At 39.3% G+C, this 17,760-nt stretch overlaps 1 protein-coding gene across 4 annotated transcripts in view; it reads right to left on the bottom strand.

The window, feature by feature from the left end:
• Plppr1 (phospholipid phosphatase related 1) overlaps positions 1–17,760 on the bottom strand; it is a 281,312-nt gene that overhangs the window by 2,434 nt on the left and 261,118 nt on the right. For 3 of the 4 annotated variants that reach the window (XM_078047884.1, XM_078047883.1, XM_078047885.1), the window contains 3 exons: positions 10,742–10,992; positions 7,185–7,361; positions 2,982–3,113 (listed from right to left, as the gene is read on the bottom strand). In XM_078047884.1, coding sequence (XP_077904010.1) covers positions 2,982–3,113; positions 7,185–7,361; positions 10,742–10,992 — 560 coding nt within the window. The remainder of the gene's footprint in view (positions 1–2,981; positions 3,114–7,184; positions 7,362–10,741; positions 10,993–17,760) is intronic. The other variant, XM_078047886.1, reaches the window with a different exon arrangement.

Below are 17,760 nucleotides of genomic sequence, written 5' to 3'. Positions count from 1 at the left end.
TGATATCAGGGATTGAATTTGGGGCATGTGACCACTGAGCCACATCCCCAGCTGTATTTTGTATTTTATTTGGAGACAGGGTCTTACTGAGTTGCTTAACACCTCGCCATTGCTGAGGTTGACTTTGAACTCAATATTCTCCTGTCTCAGCCTCTAAAGCCACAGGGATTACAGGTGTGCATCACCACTCCTGGCAATTTCATTATTTTTTATGGCTGAGTAGAACTCTATTATGTATATCTACAAAATTTCTTAATCTATTCATTTGTTGATGGGCATCTGGGTGATTCTGTAACTTGGCTATTGTGAGTGGTACTGTCATAAACATTAATGTGGCTATATCACTATAGTATATTGATTTATAGATCTTTTGGATAAATACCAAGGAGTGGGATAGCTCGGTCATATGGTAGTTCCCTTTTTAGTCTTTCAAGGGATTTCTATACTACTTTTCTAGAGTGGTTATACTTAGACTAATTTGCAGTCCCACCAACAATATATGAGTGTGGTATTTAATTTCTTAATGTGTCCTAGACATCTCTTGGCCTGATAAACTATTAACAATCTTGAAGGAGAAGAGAGAAAGAAAACAGGAAAGGCTTCAGACAGAAGGTAATGCATGGGCAGTGTTGGGCAGAATGATGGTATGCCAAGAAATTATTCTTAGACCAAGACATTGAGGGGAAATCATTTACAAGGAGGCAGAGATTGAATACAATTGTATTCCCTGTGGTATATTTACATACGAAATATTTTTGCTCTTTTAAAATTTATCTTTGTTTTCAGTTGCTTCATCTCAAAAATAGTGAACACTGTGACCACACTGGGCACAAAAACCTACTTGGATAATAAAGAAAAGCTAAAGAGAGACTCTAGCTTTTAAAGTTTTACCATTTTTATTAAGATACTGTTGACGATTTGTCATTCAGCTGGCACTATCGGGTTATATATGAAAAAACAAAGTGTTTTCAATATGCTGTTTCTAATTAGACCATTGAAAATATTCACCTTACTACAAGACAAAACAAGTTAAAAAAAATACTGAAAACTAGGTTTCATGATGAGCCTTAACTATTTTTCCCAAAGTGAAAATAGCTTTATTGCTTTTCTGTTCTGATTCATTAATAAAAATAAGACTTCATTGAAGATTAAGAGGCATAGGATAGCTTATCAGATAGAAGTCTGATAGTTAATTTTTAAATAATAAAAATATTCATACTACACTCATACACAGTGCATGATAATTACAATGGGAGAGGTTTTCCTTGTACCATCTATAAAATGGTTTAGTAATAATACCAAGTATAAACAAACAACTTCTTTATTTATTTATTTATTTATTTATTTATTTATTTATTTATTTATTTTGGTACTGGGGATTGAATCCAGGGCCTTGTGCATGTGAGGCAGGTAGGCAGGTACTTCTACCAACTGAGCTATATCCCCAGCCCTATAAACAAACTTTTAAGATAGACTACCACAGAAAAGAGATGTCTTAGTAGGATCCCACATACCTGAAACAAGTAGCATTCTAATGAAAACACTTTTATTATTAGCTGTCCCCACTTGCTTGAAAAACTCTTACTTATCCCCAGCTCTCCAACTTCCTAGCTGTGTGTCTTTGGGCAAAAAATTTAACAGTGCTGACTTCAGTATTTTTGTCTGGGAAGTGGGAATTATAGTACCGATTCAATATGGTTGTTAAGAATACATTTGTAAAGCACTGAGCAAATATTCTAAGCAAAAATAAGTGCTTAATACTATCTTTCTAGACTCCTTTCAGTTGGCAAGTTTTCTCAGAATAGTTTTTTTTTCCCCCTGAATTTGTATTCAGCACTTTGAGCATTTATCTGATTCAGCACATCATATGGTAACTTATTTATATTTGTCTTTCCTATTCATCTCAGTTCTTTGAAGCCATGGACTGTGTGCTTTATATAATATATTTTGGTATCTTGGGCATGAAACAAGGTCCTGTTGTAGAATAACTCATCAAGAAGTAAGGGTTGTTGGGCTGGGGATGTGGCTCAAGTGGTAGTGTGCTCGCCTGGCATGCGCGCGGCACTGGGCTCAATCCTCAGCACCACATACAAATAAAGATGTTGCAACTCCTGAAACCTAAAAAATAAATATTAAAAAATTCTCGTTTTTTAATAAAACATTTTAAAAGAAAAAGAAAAAAATTCTCTCTAAAAAAAAAAAAGAGAAGAAAAAAAGGGGTTGCATGGGATTTCTATCATCAAAACGGATCCAAAAGTATATTTAGTTAGTAGCCTTTTTACTATGCCTCTTGCTTAAATCATTTGCTGTAGCCAAAGCTTTTCCGCCAAATATGGTTGACCGTTCCCCATCTGTGGATTCAATCGACCACAGATCAAAAAATTTGGAAAAAAAATGTTTGTACTGAACATATACAGAACATTTTCCTTGTCACTACTCCCTAAATGATATAACAGCTATTTACTTAGCATTTACATCATATTAGTTATTGTAACTTATCTACAGATTTCAAATGGTTGTTTTGCATACAGGCTATACATAAATAATATACCATTTTAGAGAAAGGACCTAACCAAAATTGAATTTTGGTCCAGGAACCAATCTCCTACAGATACCAAGAGACAACTACACGTACAAAGGCAAAACATCACAATTTGGTAATACATTGGTCAAAACATCACAAATGTGGTAATACATGGGGGGGTTCAAATATCCTAAAGCATCTGGGGTTTAAGTTGAATATTTCTAAGAAATTCCTGAGGATTTATGGCAGCCAAATCCCTGAATGAATTCAGGACTAGTTGAATGAGCCTGTGAAGACTCCTTTTTGTGAAGGCCTTTATAATGAATGAATTGGATTTTTATTGATGTCAGGTAGATTCAGTCATGTCCTGCCTCCAATAGGGGAATGGATTGATTGACCTCCCGAAGTCACAGGTTTGAGCCTGTGGGTCTGCTCTGCCAAATCCACTTTACTATACCTGTGCACTTAAGGTTTCCAGAGGGCTTTCTATCCTTGGGAAAGCCATTAGGGGTACTCCACGGGGATCTTCAGGTTTGGGTTTGGAAGGAGATCCTTGTGTTCCTTTAAAGTTATGGACCACACACATTCCCTGCAGGATGAGGGGGAAAAAGATTGGGGTGAGATTAGAGCCATCAGTGCCTGACCATCTCTAAAGGTTGCAGGCCTCTTCCTGTGAATATCATCACTATAGTGACTCTTTTCCTTTGAATGAGGTGGTAGGGACCAGGAGAAAGTCTGAGGTCTCTGCTGAGTACATTTTAAGTGCTGAGGAAGTAGCTGTGTATTCACCAGGTGGCCAGGGACAATAAATCCACACCATTGAGCCTGTGTCCTCAGCTACAAAATGAGAATAGGAATACCCACCTCATTGATCTCTAACAATTAAAGATGACGAATGTGAACCACCCCTAGTAACAGGGAACATGTATTGAGGACCACTATGTGTCTGGTACCAGCCTGAATGTTTTATCTCATTTCATTTAACCCACCCAATAATTTCACAAGGAAGGTACTATTATTGTCTCCAGTTTAGATAAGGGAAATAGGTTAACTTGTCCAAGGCCACACAGAGGTTTAAATTCCAGAGCCCTTAAATCTCACTTCTAGACTGTTTTGCCTCTTAATAAGTGCCAAACATATAGCAAGTACTCAGCCAACATTCGTGCTGGTCTTTAATTTCTACCTAAGTTGATCATCCTCAAACTATGTGACTACTATTATCTTGGAGTTAAATGACTCACTAGTGGTAGTTTCTTTTACTACTGCCATTAAAAAGTCTCCTACAAATTATTACTCATTTTTCTTCATTTTTCTATCAGAGTCAAGCATTTTTATCATCTTCTTTGCTTCTTTTGCCTACGTAGCATTTATCTGCCTTTTTTTTTTGCATTATTCTGCATCTTTGTTTCTACATCTGGTGTTTTTGAATTTTTCCTGTCACCCTTCAGACTATTTACATAAACGTTCTTTATCTGGCTTACCTCCAGCTCAATCTCCAGTTTTTCTTAAGCTCCCTCTGCTTGGGGAATGGAAGAAGGGAATCCTGGAGTTGAGTGACCCAGGTCAGATTCATGGCTTATTGGTTGGGTGGTTATTGGGCAAGTTTGGTGACTTTGAACCTCACTTCCTCCTCTATAAAATGGATAAAAATATTGCTAAGTTTGCTTGAGAACACATGATTTGATGTGCTCAAAGTAAGAGTAGAGTATGTAATAATTGCTCAACTAATAATATCCTTGCCCTTTGCCTCACATTCTTATGGGAAACACAAACATGTAAAATGACATTGAGCATGTGCCACCAGTGCACTGCCATTCTCGGTTATTGTTCCTCTCTGTTTCCTCACCAAATCTCCAAGTCTCTTTGGAATGTTTCCAGTCTCCACCATGACATCCCTCTTCTCCCATTTCCTAGCCCCATATGTGTCTGTGAGCTGTGCCCATACAGTCAAGGGGGGTCCTTCTTATGCCAACACAATTCTATAGCAGATCTGGATCTTAGGTAAAGGTCACTTAGAATATACATTTTAACAACTGTGAAGTACTTTGAAAGTAATAACAGACCAGACAGGAACTCAGTGGTAGGAAACAGGACTGCAAGATACTGAGAGAAAAGAAATTTTATGTTGGTGCAGAATTTGTCTGGGGCTCCAGCAAACACAGCAGCATTCACAGATATCATCTTACAAAGGCCCCACAAAATTGCTGGGGACAGTCAGAAATACTCTATGACCTGAGCTGGGAATAGCTGGTTCTAGGACTGATGGATGTCAAAACTGTTTGTTTTAGCTTTTCTTTTGAGCCCAAGTCTTCATGTATGTTCCATTGATCTCCCTTTGAATGGCTTCTTTTCTTGAAGATACCTATATTCTTTCCCTCTTCTAAAAACAATGTCCCCTGGAATTATCTCTTATGAGATATTGGTATCTTGGGATCATTCCAGCACCACTTTTTCTGTAATCTGACCCAGACTATGTTAAATGAGACTCTTTTTTTGTTATTACAGAAAGAAACCGAGTCTGTTCAAAGTAACTTCAAATTATAATAGAGCTCCAAAATCAGGGTTCTGAATAAATGTGTGAGCCTTTTTTTGTGGCATCTTAGCAGATGAGTTGAGAAACTGAGTTAGAAGCTCAGACAGGCACAGTGTCATACTGGGGAAGGAAAAGGAGGTATGTCATATGACTGTACAATCAATTTTGGGGGGTGTCATTCATAAAGGGTCTTGGATGGCAAATGGCAGAAAGGGAAGTGGCGGGGGAGGCCTTTGAAACAGATGGCTCTTTTCTCCTTGGGGAGGCTTTCTGATTATGATACGGGATGTATTTCATGCAGAATGTGGGTTTCTAGGTCTGGTGATTCATTGTAAATCCTTCTGGGTCTATTGTAAATCCTTAGAGATAAAACAAAAACAAAACAAAAAAACAAAAAACCAGTACCTCCATGGACGTATGGCCATGCAATAAAATATTACATAGCAATAAAAAGGAATAAATTATCGATGTATTCTGTAACATGAATAGATCTTAAAATGATTGTTGGATGTAAGATGCCAGAAAAATAACACACATCATATGATTCCATTTATGTGAAATGCTAGAAAAGGCAAACTAACAGGATGACAGAAGGTAAATGGTTGCCTAGGGAAGAGGGGAAATAAAGAGTGAGAGAGATGACTATATCTGTATGCCAAAATTTATCAAATTGGACAATTTATTAGCCTTTGATTATCTGACTATTATACATCAATAAAACCATGGGGGGTGGATACAAAAACAAGATAAAAAAAAGAAGTTCACCTTTTCCCAATTAACTCAGCTTAAGAGATTTTCTAGGAGAGCAGGTGGCCAAGCCCTCATCTATTTGAGGCATTAAAATATTAAAAATGTAGATATATATGCCACATTTTTTTTAATCCATTCATCTACTGAAGGGCATCTAGGTTGGTTCCACAGTTTAGCTATTGTGAATTGTGCTGTGATAAACATTGATGTGGCTGCATCACTGTAGTATGCTGTTTTAAAATCCGTTGGGTATAGACTGAGAAGAGGGATAGCTGGGTCAAATGGTGGTTCCATTTCCAGTTTTCCAAGGAATCTCCATATTGCTTTCCAGATTGGCTGCACCAATTTGCAGTCCCACATTACTCAGCAATAAAAGAGAATAAAATCATGGCATTTGCAGCTAAATGGATGGAGTTGGAGAAAATAATGCTAAGTGAAGTTAGCCAATACCCCCAAAACAAATGCTGAATGTTTTCTCTAATATAAGGTGACTCTTATAGTGAAGTAGGGAGGGGGAGCATGGGAGGAATAGAGGAACTCTAGATAGAACAGAGTGGTGGTGGGGGAAGGGAGGGGGCATGGGGTTAGAAATTATGGTGGAATGTGATGGGCATTATTATCCATGTATGAAGACACGAATTGGTATGAATATACTTTATATACAACCAGAGATATGAGAGATTGTGCTCTATATGTGTAATAAGAATTGTAATGCATTCTGCTGTCATACATAAAAAATTAATAAAAAATCAAATGTAAAGATGTGGAGAAAAATATGTTAACCAAAATTCCTCTCCCAGAAGATTATATGTAGAAGCCACTGTGGTGAAAATAAGATGCCCAAGGGCATGTTCAAATAACAAGAGGCCTTCCAAAAGGAACTGCTGTGGATAGTTGCAAGGTTTCCTATTTCTGAGGAGGATAAATGCACTATGATGACTCCTGGGGCCAGGATGCAGTTTCCTGGGATGCTGGAGGAGAGGTTGCCTACTTCTACCAGCTCTTCCTCATCTTTCCCTATAAACACTTAGCTTCTGCCCCCAAACATGTGAAGATACACTTAAAGAGTACTGGTTTGCAGATGTGCCGCATTATCAGTCTGCCCATCCCTAATTTAAGACCAGTGGTGAAGGAAGTAGAGTAAGCCATCCTTCTAGAGCATCCCTCTCCCTGACCTCCAGAAGGAAAATGGTCAAGCATATTTCCAGAAAAAAATGTACTTTGAATTCACTCTTACAGCAAAAGGATGCATGATACATGGAGAATAACTGCACCCTAACATGTCAGGACATGGAATTGGACTGCAAGGTTTATAAAACCCCACTCAGTATGACCTCAGCCTTGAGGACCAAGGTAGAAAGAAAGAGGCTGATGTACCAGAAACAGGGCCACCGCGGTGCCCAGGATGAAGCCTGCGATCACGTCTGAGCAGTGGTTCCGGTACTCCGAGACCCGGTTGAGGCCGGTCAGGAAAGCTGTGCAGAGGGTCCCGAGGCACAGCACTGGCTTGGCCAGTCGACTGCTCTTCGTCTTGATTGTGCTTGTGATGTACATCTGGAGTGGAACAGAAATCGGGGAATGACAGAAACCAGACAGCCTCTCTGTGTTGGTGCATGCACTGGTATGCCACACAAACAGGGGTCACGTTTACTATTTCCCCTTGAACAGCTTCACTAAAGCTCCTTAGTAGAAAGTGTTGGTAGGAAGCTAGTGCTGCAGATAACAAGGGTATTTAATCAACCTCTTGTATTATGGACATGAGAACAGAAGTTATATTGCTATAAGGAATAGCTGCAGAATAACAACAAGATTCAGAGCATGTGGTTTTTATGCAAGGAATCAGAATCATTTGAGGGTATTAGTAAATCCAGATAACAATCTCCAATATCAAATAAATCCACTATGGGAATGAATTTTATGGTGATCAAGTAGGTGAGTGACTGTACATTTTACCTTTTGTGTTCCATACAGAACTAGCTGCTTCTGTTCACTTTCAGGCAACAATACAAAAGAACTAGCTGACTGGCTGATGGACTAAATTAGAGCAGCCCAACCACCAACACACAAACATATTTCAGTTGTGACGGGAAGCTGATTCCCCACATTTCTTGGGATAACTGATCAGCTCCATTCACTCATTGACTCTAGTGTTTTAAAACATTATAAACTTTTGTGTGCCACAACTTACACAAGTGCAAAGACCTGAACCAAAGAGAGAATGATGCAGTTTGTGGCACCTGAGATGTAGCCTATTGTATCCTTGTGCGAAGCTGCATAAGACTTAGGTTTCAAAGACTCAGTTATCAAATGTGTCCCTACTTGTCTAATGCTAGGAAGATGTGCCTCTTTCAAATGATCACCTTTGGCAATGGCTACCAGACACCAGTAGAGGGCATACTTGATGCATCCTTAACAAATGTGATGCGTTTAATACCGCTTAAAAAATGCTTTCTAAATTATTCTGTAGTATGTGTATATAGCTGGAGCACATATAAGTTCAGGCAGATGTCACATATAAGTTCAGGCAGATGTGTTTTGAAATGTTACAGTGGAAATTTTTAATTTCTTAGATGTTTCAATATTTCTATGAATACTACAAGACAGGAGTCTCTGTTTCTTTGTACCAGTGTCCTTTAAAACTGGCTAGTGTTATATGCATGTGTGGAAATATCACAATGAAATCCATTAATTGGGATAATCAGTATGCACTAGTAATTAAATAAAAAACTGTGCTTATATCAAAGTTAAATAAATTATGTATATTATTATAATCTGAGACTGGGAAATATTACTTAAAATCTTCATATTTTTAATATCATTTCTTATGCTCCTACATTGTTTTCTAATTATATCCTTTATAAATCTTTCCTAAAAGAATACCAACTATTAAAAGCATGGAACTATGATTAATTCATAGTATTCACAGGATTAAGCAGTACCTAAAAAATCATTGTTGAGTGATTTCTTTTGTCTTTTTAAATTGACACACAATAATTGAACCTTTATGGGGTACAATGTGATATTTCAATACATGTACACACTGTATAATGATCAAATTTGAGTAATTAGCATATCAATAACTTGAGTAATTTCCCAAAACACTTAACACACAACAGACTCAGAAAATGTTTGTGGAATCCTGTATCAGGTTTCTGATTATAGTCCATTTATGAGGCATGAGTTGGACTAGATTATCTGCATCCTTGAAGATACGTGCTACAACAACACCTATTTGATGCATGCTGACTATATTTGCTTCTTTGTTTCTCAATTAAGGTTGTCTCATTTGATGATGAGACAGTAGTTTAAGTACAAGATTTGTTTTTATAATGGCATCATTGAAATTTTATGAGACTTGATTCTGATATAAAGGAAAAGGTACAAGAGTAAACTGATTTATATAAATTAGGTTTTAGATAATTTAGGACAAATTGATCTTCTGAAAGTTGGAAAATACACTGACTGCATCAGAAGGATTTCTTTAAAAAAAAAAAAAAGGCATGGATTTTTTTCCTTCCTTGATAAATCGAAGAAGTCTAACCAAGCAACAATTGATCTGTTTTATAAACCAAGGATTCTGTATTATTTGTGTTCATGTTTCCTTACCATGGGGGGCAGTTGAAATCATTATTACCATGTATTCATTAAAGAGTAACTCTAAAAGGAATAACTAAGACTTAGTTGGTAGTTAGCAAGTTGATCCCGTAGATGAAACCCTGTAAATGGGATACAAAGGCACTAATTGCTCCCAGGTTGTATAAAAGAAAATATTCACCCCATGGACCAGAGCTAGAGTTGATCACCTCTTTCTCCACTCCGGGGTGGTGGAAGAAACAATATTCCCCAGGAGTCAGAATGTGCTTCCTATAGCTACTTGATGGGGGTGCAGGGAGATGGGCGCCTGCCCCTTGGGAATGGGACCAAGGCACACCAGAATGGCTGAGAACAATGGGTAGTTTGAAAAGGGTCTTTCCTCTGCCTTCTCTCACCCCATATTTCACTGAGAATCACTAGATGAATCACATCCTGAAAACGAGTTGAGATAAGGGAAAGAGGTGTTGTGGCCAACAGTTGTCCCTCCACTGGCAAATGCACATGGTACTCATCAGTGACCTTATGATATCCGCCATGTGCACCTTTGAGTTGATCCCTGTACTTCTGGGTGCTGGGTTCTAAGGAAGCATAGGCTTGAGAAAGGTGAAATGAAGGCATTTCCAAAACAGATACATTTTAAAAGTAGGAAAAATAAGAGAAAACCGTTGTTTCATCTTTGAAAGCAAAAACCATAAAGAAGATGTTATAACCCTGTGGGGCAGTCAAAAGGTGGTGTGATGTGGGGAGCAGTGAGAAGTGAACTTTAGAGTATTAGGGGTCCTTCTAGGATCACTCATCTCTCCTAGCAAAGTGATAGTGTGTCAGAAGAAGCAAAGTGAAGCTGGGCCTGCCCACTGCTAGGGCAGCCATTCGCTTATGGCCACACCTGGCAATCTGTAGGCAGGCCTAAGAACAGTGGGCTGTTCTGGAACCAAAGCCTTAGCAAAGACTGCTGTGAGGGGTGGTGAGAAAGTCCTAGCTCTGGTGTCAGGAGTCTGGGTCCCAGCTCTGACTCTGTGTCCTTGGCTCTTCTCTGGGTCCCAGGTGCTGCATCTGCAAAATGGGAGGCTGTAACTCGGGGATCATCAACATTTCTTTCCAGAACTAATATCCTCTAGGAGGTCAGAATGTTCTTTTGAGATGTTAGGAGTGAGATTAGGTTCAGGGGACTATATCGCATCCTGTAGCATATGATGTTGATCTGATAGCTACATGTTTTATGAGTCTCTATCAAAATCGCTATAAGTGAGAGTGATAAAAGGATGGAGGTAGGGAAGGCAGAGAGAGACACACCAGCAAAAACCTAGCTTAGGGGGAGATGGTAAGACTTGCACACTCACCGTGGCGTATAAGGCGGAGTAAATGCTCAGAGCAGCATGTTTGGAGGGAAAGGATCTCCGAGCCTTTTCTATTACTTCCAGGTCCCCCGTACAAATGTTCCCATTGTTTATGAACTGGTGGTGCACCCCGCAGTCTGTACTGGTGTAGTTCGGCTTACACACTGTCAGGAAGTATGGTGTGAGGTGCCCAGTGACCACTTGTCCGGCGTTTACAAAAATGTCCGTAGCAAAAAGTCCAAATGCAAACACTCCTAAAAGGAAATTTTAAAGAATTTTTAAAAATGGTGACACATGCTGATGATTGGTTTTTGCCCCTAAGAGAGGGAGCAGTCGGAGTCCATGATGACCTGTCAAAAAGACCCTAAGAACTCCCAGAATCAAATTCTTCCCTTACCTTCATCTTTCCAGGGAGTACAACCTATTTCCCAAATCCCCATTTCTTCCAAATCGAGGTAAACAACCTACTGTTAGCATTTTATTTATTTTTTGTATAAGTACCACACCCAATAGAATTCAAATTCTAGAGTCTCACAGACCTGGGCTCCTATACCACTTAGGGTGACCCATTCGCAAAATACTTGGTTTACCTTCTTTTTTTTTTTTTTTTTTTTTAACCCTGGAGTCCTTAGTTACAAAATGGAGGGGCTAAGTTTGACAAGACAAAGTTCCGTACAAAATATCCAGTGTGGTGTACAGTTTTAAGTAGTTACTCCCTACCAATTCTCTACCTATAGAAAACATTCTTCTTGGCCTTATTTGGAAATTAAAATAATTCTAGGAGAGGCTGTCTATAATATCATGGTAGGTGAGAGTGGAAAAAGATTTTAGGGAGTTGTCCTTAAAAACAGAAAATATCATGATTGAATGGGATGTTTTATTTGATGCTGGAAACAGGAAATATAAGACTAAAGGAAGGGTGTTGTTGACTGTATTAGTTTCTTATTGCTGCTGTAACAAATTCCCCAAACTGAGTGGCTTACAGCAACTCGGTATTCTCATCAAGGTCTAGAAGTTAGAAGTCCAAAGTAGGTTTTCACCAGGCTAAACACAAGCTGTTGGCAAGGCTGTGTTCCTTGTGAAAGTTCCAAGGTAGAATTCATTCCTTGTCCTTTCCAGTTCCCCCACCCCCACCTCCCTTCCTCATTTTATGGCCTCTTTACAGCATTCACATAATTTCAACTTCTACTTCCGGTGCCTCATCTCCTTCTCTGACTCTGGCTCTCTTGCCTGCCTCTTACAGGGTCCCTCATGATTAAAGGTGGCCCATCTGGTTGATCCAGGATACTCTCTCCATCTCAAATTCTTTAATCACACACATCAGCAAATTCTCTGTTGTCATGTAAGGTAACCTATCACAGAGTGGCCACTATTCGGACTTGACTTATTTGGCTGAGAACCCTGTGGGTAAGCAGTACTTCCTAGATTTTGTCTATTCTCTGGTAAATTCCACAGGATCAACTTCAACAAGCTTGAACATGAATAAACAGAATTCTCTTTTTTTTCCTAATTTAAATTTGTTTATAACTAATACATAGAAACAAAAATTGGACCATGTTTATGGGGTACCATGTGATATTTTGATACATGTGTGCACTGTAAAATGTTTAAATCCAGTCATGCATATCAGCCTCCTTGAACATGTAACATTTCTTTATGGTAAAAACATTCCAGCTCCCTTCTTCTAGTTTGCTAAATTCAGTACATTATTATTTTTTATAGTGCGATAGCATAGCAAAACCTCTCACTCCTATAACTGTAACTTACCCTCTTCCTGTTCCTCCCTTGCCCTAGGTCTCACCTTCTTTTGGCAACCACTATTCTACTCTCAACTTCTATAAGAACAATATATTTTGAGAGATAATGCAGTTCTTGTCTTTGAGTGCTGGCTTATTTTAATTAACATAATGATCTCCAGGTTCATCCACGTTTTCATAAATGACAGGACTTAATTCCCTATTCATGACTGATAGTATTCCATAGTGTATCTGTACCACATATTTATTCTTTATCCATTCATCAGTTGTTGTACACTTAGGTTGTTTCCATTTCTTGACTACTGTGAATTGTGGTACAATGAACACAGTATGCAGATGTGCCTTTGACATGCTGCTTTCATTTTGTTTGGACATATATACCAAAAGTAGGATTGCTGACAAAGTAATTTTGTATTGTTTTCCATAATGGCAGCTCTAAGTTACAATCCCACTAACTGTATGCAGAGTTTCCCTTCTCCCTTTTCCTCACTAGCACTTGTTCTCTTTTGTCTTTTTGCTAATAGCCATTCTTACTGAGGTGGGGTGATATCTCACTGTGGTTCTGACTTGCTTTTCTATCATGATTAGTAATGTTGTGCATTTCTCCATATACTTGTTGGCTGTTTGTATGTCTAAGAGAATTCTTCATAGGACACTTTGCTGTGAATTATTTTAAAGTCTGTTCAGTCCATCTCTAGATTATCTGTTAAATATATCAAGAGGCTTTATAAAGCCTGAAGACAATGAAGACAATGTTTCAAATGCAACTTAAAAGTTGTCAAGTGTGAGAGACAGTGTTAACCCTTGTGTCAAGAGTCTGCTTGAGTTTCAATTAAATTTCTACCCAGTTTTGATTTCCATATTGAATGTCCTGAATCTGCAAATTGTGCTGATTTCAGCACCAAAAAGTTAATCTATTATAGCAGAAGGGAAGAACAATTTGGCTGAAATCTTCATCCGGTTTTCATTTTGATCTGTATTGATTGCTATAATTTTCCTTTCTGTGGCTTTGCCAGAATGTGCTTTATCACAATGAGAACTAGCTCTTAATAGCTTCAGCTGGCTCACACTCACATGGTCTGACCTCTGTGGGCAGGCATCCATTGATCACGCATGGCAGTTTTCACCCCCAGGTTCTAGAAGTCTGAATCACTGGAATTTTTTTTTTTTTTTTTACATTTCCAAGCAAGAATCTCAAAGACCAAGTCTCTGGCTTTTTCAAGGGGCAATAAGTCTGTCTAGACATACTTTTCCAGGAAATGAGGATAATTTATGATTTGAAAAAGGGAAGGTGACAGCATTTTTCTGTGGCATTTTCTTTGTCAGAAGTGTCTCCAATTAGGGCTGGTCTGCTCTTTCTGAGATAGGGGATTTCTCAGCTATTTGGATCAGCATCTGAAGTGCCACCTCTGTGGTCACAGTGATCCTGTGACTGTCGGCTCTGCATGTCACTGTCCTGTGTATTGTTGCTGAGAGTTGCTTCCTCTTTTTTTCTCTGCTGCCTCTGGTGGATTAAGTCTGCTTCTCCTGATGGCTTAACAACATCTGCTTTTCTCAAATTTTATTCTAGTGCATTTGATCTGTCCTTAGAAGGAGGTTGTAGCAGCCTTGGGGAGCCCACCTGCTTGGCTTGAGCCACCCCAATGACAGGTGACCTGCTGTGGTGATTTACAGACAGCATCAAGTCACTCAGGGATTTTGTCAAGGAACTTAAGCCACCCTCTGCTATTTATCCTGACTTGTGTGTATTTTTACAAGCCTGAGAAGCTAAAAATAGCTCCTTTTGTCCTGAGAGTCTGGTGAAATGCCATTTATGTTCTCCCGTACTGCAAGGTATGATTTGAAGGAGATGGTATCAAAATATCTATGTATCCTAGCTTCATGTCTAAAATTGAGATCATATATTTTTAAAATTTGGACCCATTTTCATTTCTATTACCCCTCCACCCTCCCACCCCCCGCCATGGCTCTATTCCATCAATAGTGTCCTCCTTGCAGGAGAGCTGATTGCATATAAGAATGGATTTCTGCATTTAATTATAGCAGACGAAAAAGTCTGAAAGTCAAGCAATTTTGACTTGCCAGAGCCATGTTCTCATGATATTTATTACTGCTTTGCTTCTCCTCTAAACACTGAAATCTTGGCTTGGAAGACGAAGAATCATGGTGTGGAGGCCAAAACACCTGAACATCTAAAAATCAACCACAGAGCACAGGAAGATGTGGATACAGATGAGGATGTCACAAAAGGTAGAGAAGCTGGCCAGATCTGGCTGAAGGAGTGAAGGGACACAACCACGCTCCCGGCCTCATACTGTCATCAAGCCTCAGGGGTGGGGTGAAAGAAATCTCCAGAATAATATTTTGGAAATGCAGATGAAGGGTGGCCTGCACCTCCCAGGATACCGCTCAAGATACATGCAAATGTCTTGGGGAAGTTTCACATTCAGCTTGGCACCAGAGCCACAGGGTGACTGCATTAGGAATGGCTAAAGGAGTCAAATGGGTTGAGAAGAGGCCTACAATTAGGACAAAGAGATTGGCATTTGCTGGTGACACCTGCAGGCTCTGCCATGGTGACAGGAATCATCCGAGGAAACCAGAGCCTGTCTCTTCCTTGTGGCCTCAAAGAACTGAACTGACATGTGCTTGGTAAGCCAGAGGACAAAGAAAGAGGAAGGTGTTCAAAAGTCTCCCAGTTTGTTCTAGGGCTTTACCTGGACTCCATCTGATTTCAGTTAGGATGAATTTTGACAAGTTAGGACCTTCGATCACTAGTAGTTTGGAAGTGAGACTCTGTGACCTGGTTCTGGCTATGCAATCAGCACAGGGCTCCAGCTCTGGTCCTGATAGAATGAGGTAGAAACAGTGACATATTCTGGCAACAGGTGTGATGAGGATCTTCAAAGCCACAGATCACTGGTCTGCTGGCAAAAGGTATGAGTGCTCATGCCAGGATGCCTTCAGACCTGGACGAGGTATGTAACCAGACTGCAGGTGCCAAAAGGACTCTTGCTCTCTGCTCAGGCTTCCTCAGAAAGCCCAGACCCAAGTACAGAGTGATAGTCAGCGGGGGAGGGACTGCATTCCTTCTTGCCCCAAGGATCCTGTGACCTTAGACAGAGCCTCCACACTAAAGACTGAACACTCTGTGCTAAATTATACATGTGTAATTTTTCAGTTAAAATTGCTCTTTGCTGACAGCCTCTGATGGATCGTCTCTCAATTGTTCACTAAAATATACATGATGATAGCAAAAAAAAAAAAAAAAAAAAAGGAAACTCGTAACAACATTCAGAGCCAGGACTGATGCCAACGTGCAGGGAAAATCAGAGAGGAGTTTGTCCCACAAGAAACTACATATGGAGTAGGTTAAATCTCACCCTGTCTCTGTCTCTGTCTCTCTCTTTGTGTCTCTATCCTACTTTATCACAATACTCACATACATAGTGTAGAAACTCAAGTTTCTCAGAAGATGGGGACCACAGGAGAAAATCTAGAGAGAAAATTCTTTTTTCCCCTATCATCTGACCCCCTGACTCAGATCTAGGAATTGAGTTGCTCAGAAAAAAAGGCTGTCATCTCTCCATTGGATGAGTTCTGCTCTTAGAATTTACCCATGAATTATCTCCTTTTCTCTCTAATTCTTCAAATTGTTTTTAGAGACAACGACTAGGCAATGGAACCTTGTGTCTGAGAGGAAGGGCCTTGCATCCGTGGATACAGTGCACTGGAAACGAGGTTAGGGCAAGAGGAGAAGGAGGCTCTCTGGGGCAGAGGAGCTCCAATGGTCTGTTAACTCCATGATCTGTACCATAACTCGCTCTCAAGCTGCAGCTCTGGAGATGAATCCCACTCTGTTGGTGAATGCTGAATGTGTAAAATGTATAGGGGAAAAATGGACAATCACATATCACACGGTATTATGGGTTAGGTATGAGGTATCTCCCCAACACTCAAGTGTGAGACAAAGCAAGAAAGTTTAGAGGTGAAATGATTGAGTTATAAGGTCTTAACCTATTCCATGCGTTAACTGAATGGACTGGGTGATGACTGTAGGCAGGTAGGGTGTGGCTGGAGGAGGGAAGTCATGGGAGCATGCCTTTGGGGGTACATATTTTGTCCCTAGAGAGTGGAACACTTTCTCTATTTCTGGATTTCCCTGTCCTGAACTGCTTTCCTTTATGATTTGCTTGCTCCTCCAAACACTGAAATCCGCCTCGATGTTCTGCCTCACTTTGGGTCTAGACTAGTGGAGTTGGCCAGCTATGAGCTGAGATCTTTGAAAACATGATACTCAAAATAATTGTTTTTGATAGGTCTTTTGGTCACAGCAACAAAAAGGTAACACATGGGGTCTTGGGAAAAATACTTCTACTTTGGACTAGTATGATATGGTTACACTTATCTTTTGTATTCCTTGTTTTAGTCAGCCTTTACCTTGGTATGATTATCCAATAATGTCCATTTCACCCATTAAAATTGTAGAATATTCAAACTTTATAAGAGCATGGAATGCCTTTATTTTTGCATCAAACTTGGCACATACTAGACATTCTCATAATTAGACATGGCACATAGTGATAATTTAATAGGTTATTGTGAGTCCAAAAAATGAGCCGAAGAAACATCAGACTAACAGGTGAAGAGAATAAATGAGCATAGGTACTTATCCATATTTTTAACTCATGTTGGTGTCTCATGTCTCTGATTCTATAGAACGTAGGGTGGCTATCAAGCTAATGAACATGTAAGTTATTGTGACCGAGTCTTTCCTATAAACTTCATGAAATCCAGCTTAGAGCTGGACACCTAGAAAGCAAAGAGAATAATTGAAAACTGGGACTTTAGAAGTGTCTCATGAATTGGAAAACTTGTAAATTACAATTTGGAAATCAAACCCTTCTCTGTTTTCAATGTAACAAGAATGGAAAAAAAAAACACCCCAAAAACCCAGAATCTTAAATTAGACTATGAAGACCCATGATAGATACAGTAAACACCACTTGTTAGAAACATTTGTGAAACACAAAGAATCAGGAAGGCATGATGAACCTGGGAAAAACAGGTATGGTTTTACTTAGGCACTCACATCCTAGAGAGAAATGTTCCTGTTTCTGATTCTGAGAAGTTGCCAATGTTGTCATTTTAAATATTAGCACATAGGCTCACGAAAATACAGCTCCTATACATTTTCATGTGGAGAAACCTACATGGAACATTTTGAACAGTAAAAGGATACTAAAATTAAGGAATACAAAAGAT

Source organism: Ictidomys tridecemlineatus, chromosome 4 (genome assembly GCF_052094955.1).
Source record: "Ictidomys tridecemlineatus isolate mIctTri1 chromosome 4, mIctTri1.hap1, whole genome shotgun sequence".
Taxonomy (NCBI): Eukaryota; Metazoa; Chordata; class Mammalia; order Rodentia; family Sciuridae; genus Ictidomys; species Ictidomys tridecemlineatus.
The sequence above is the reverse complement of the archived record's forward strand: the minus strand, read 5'-3'. Positions and strand labels throughout refer to the sequence as shown.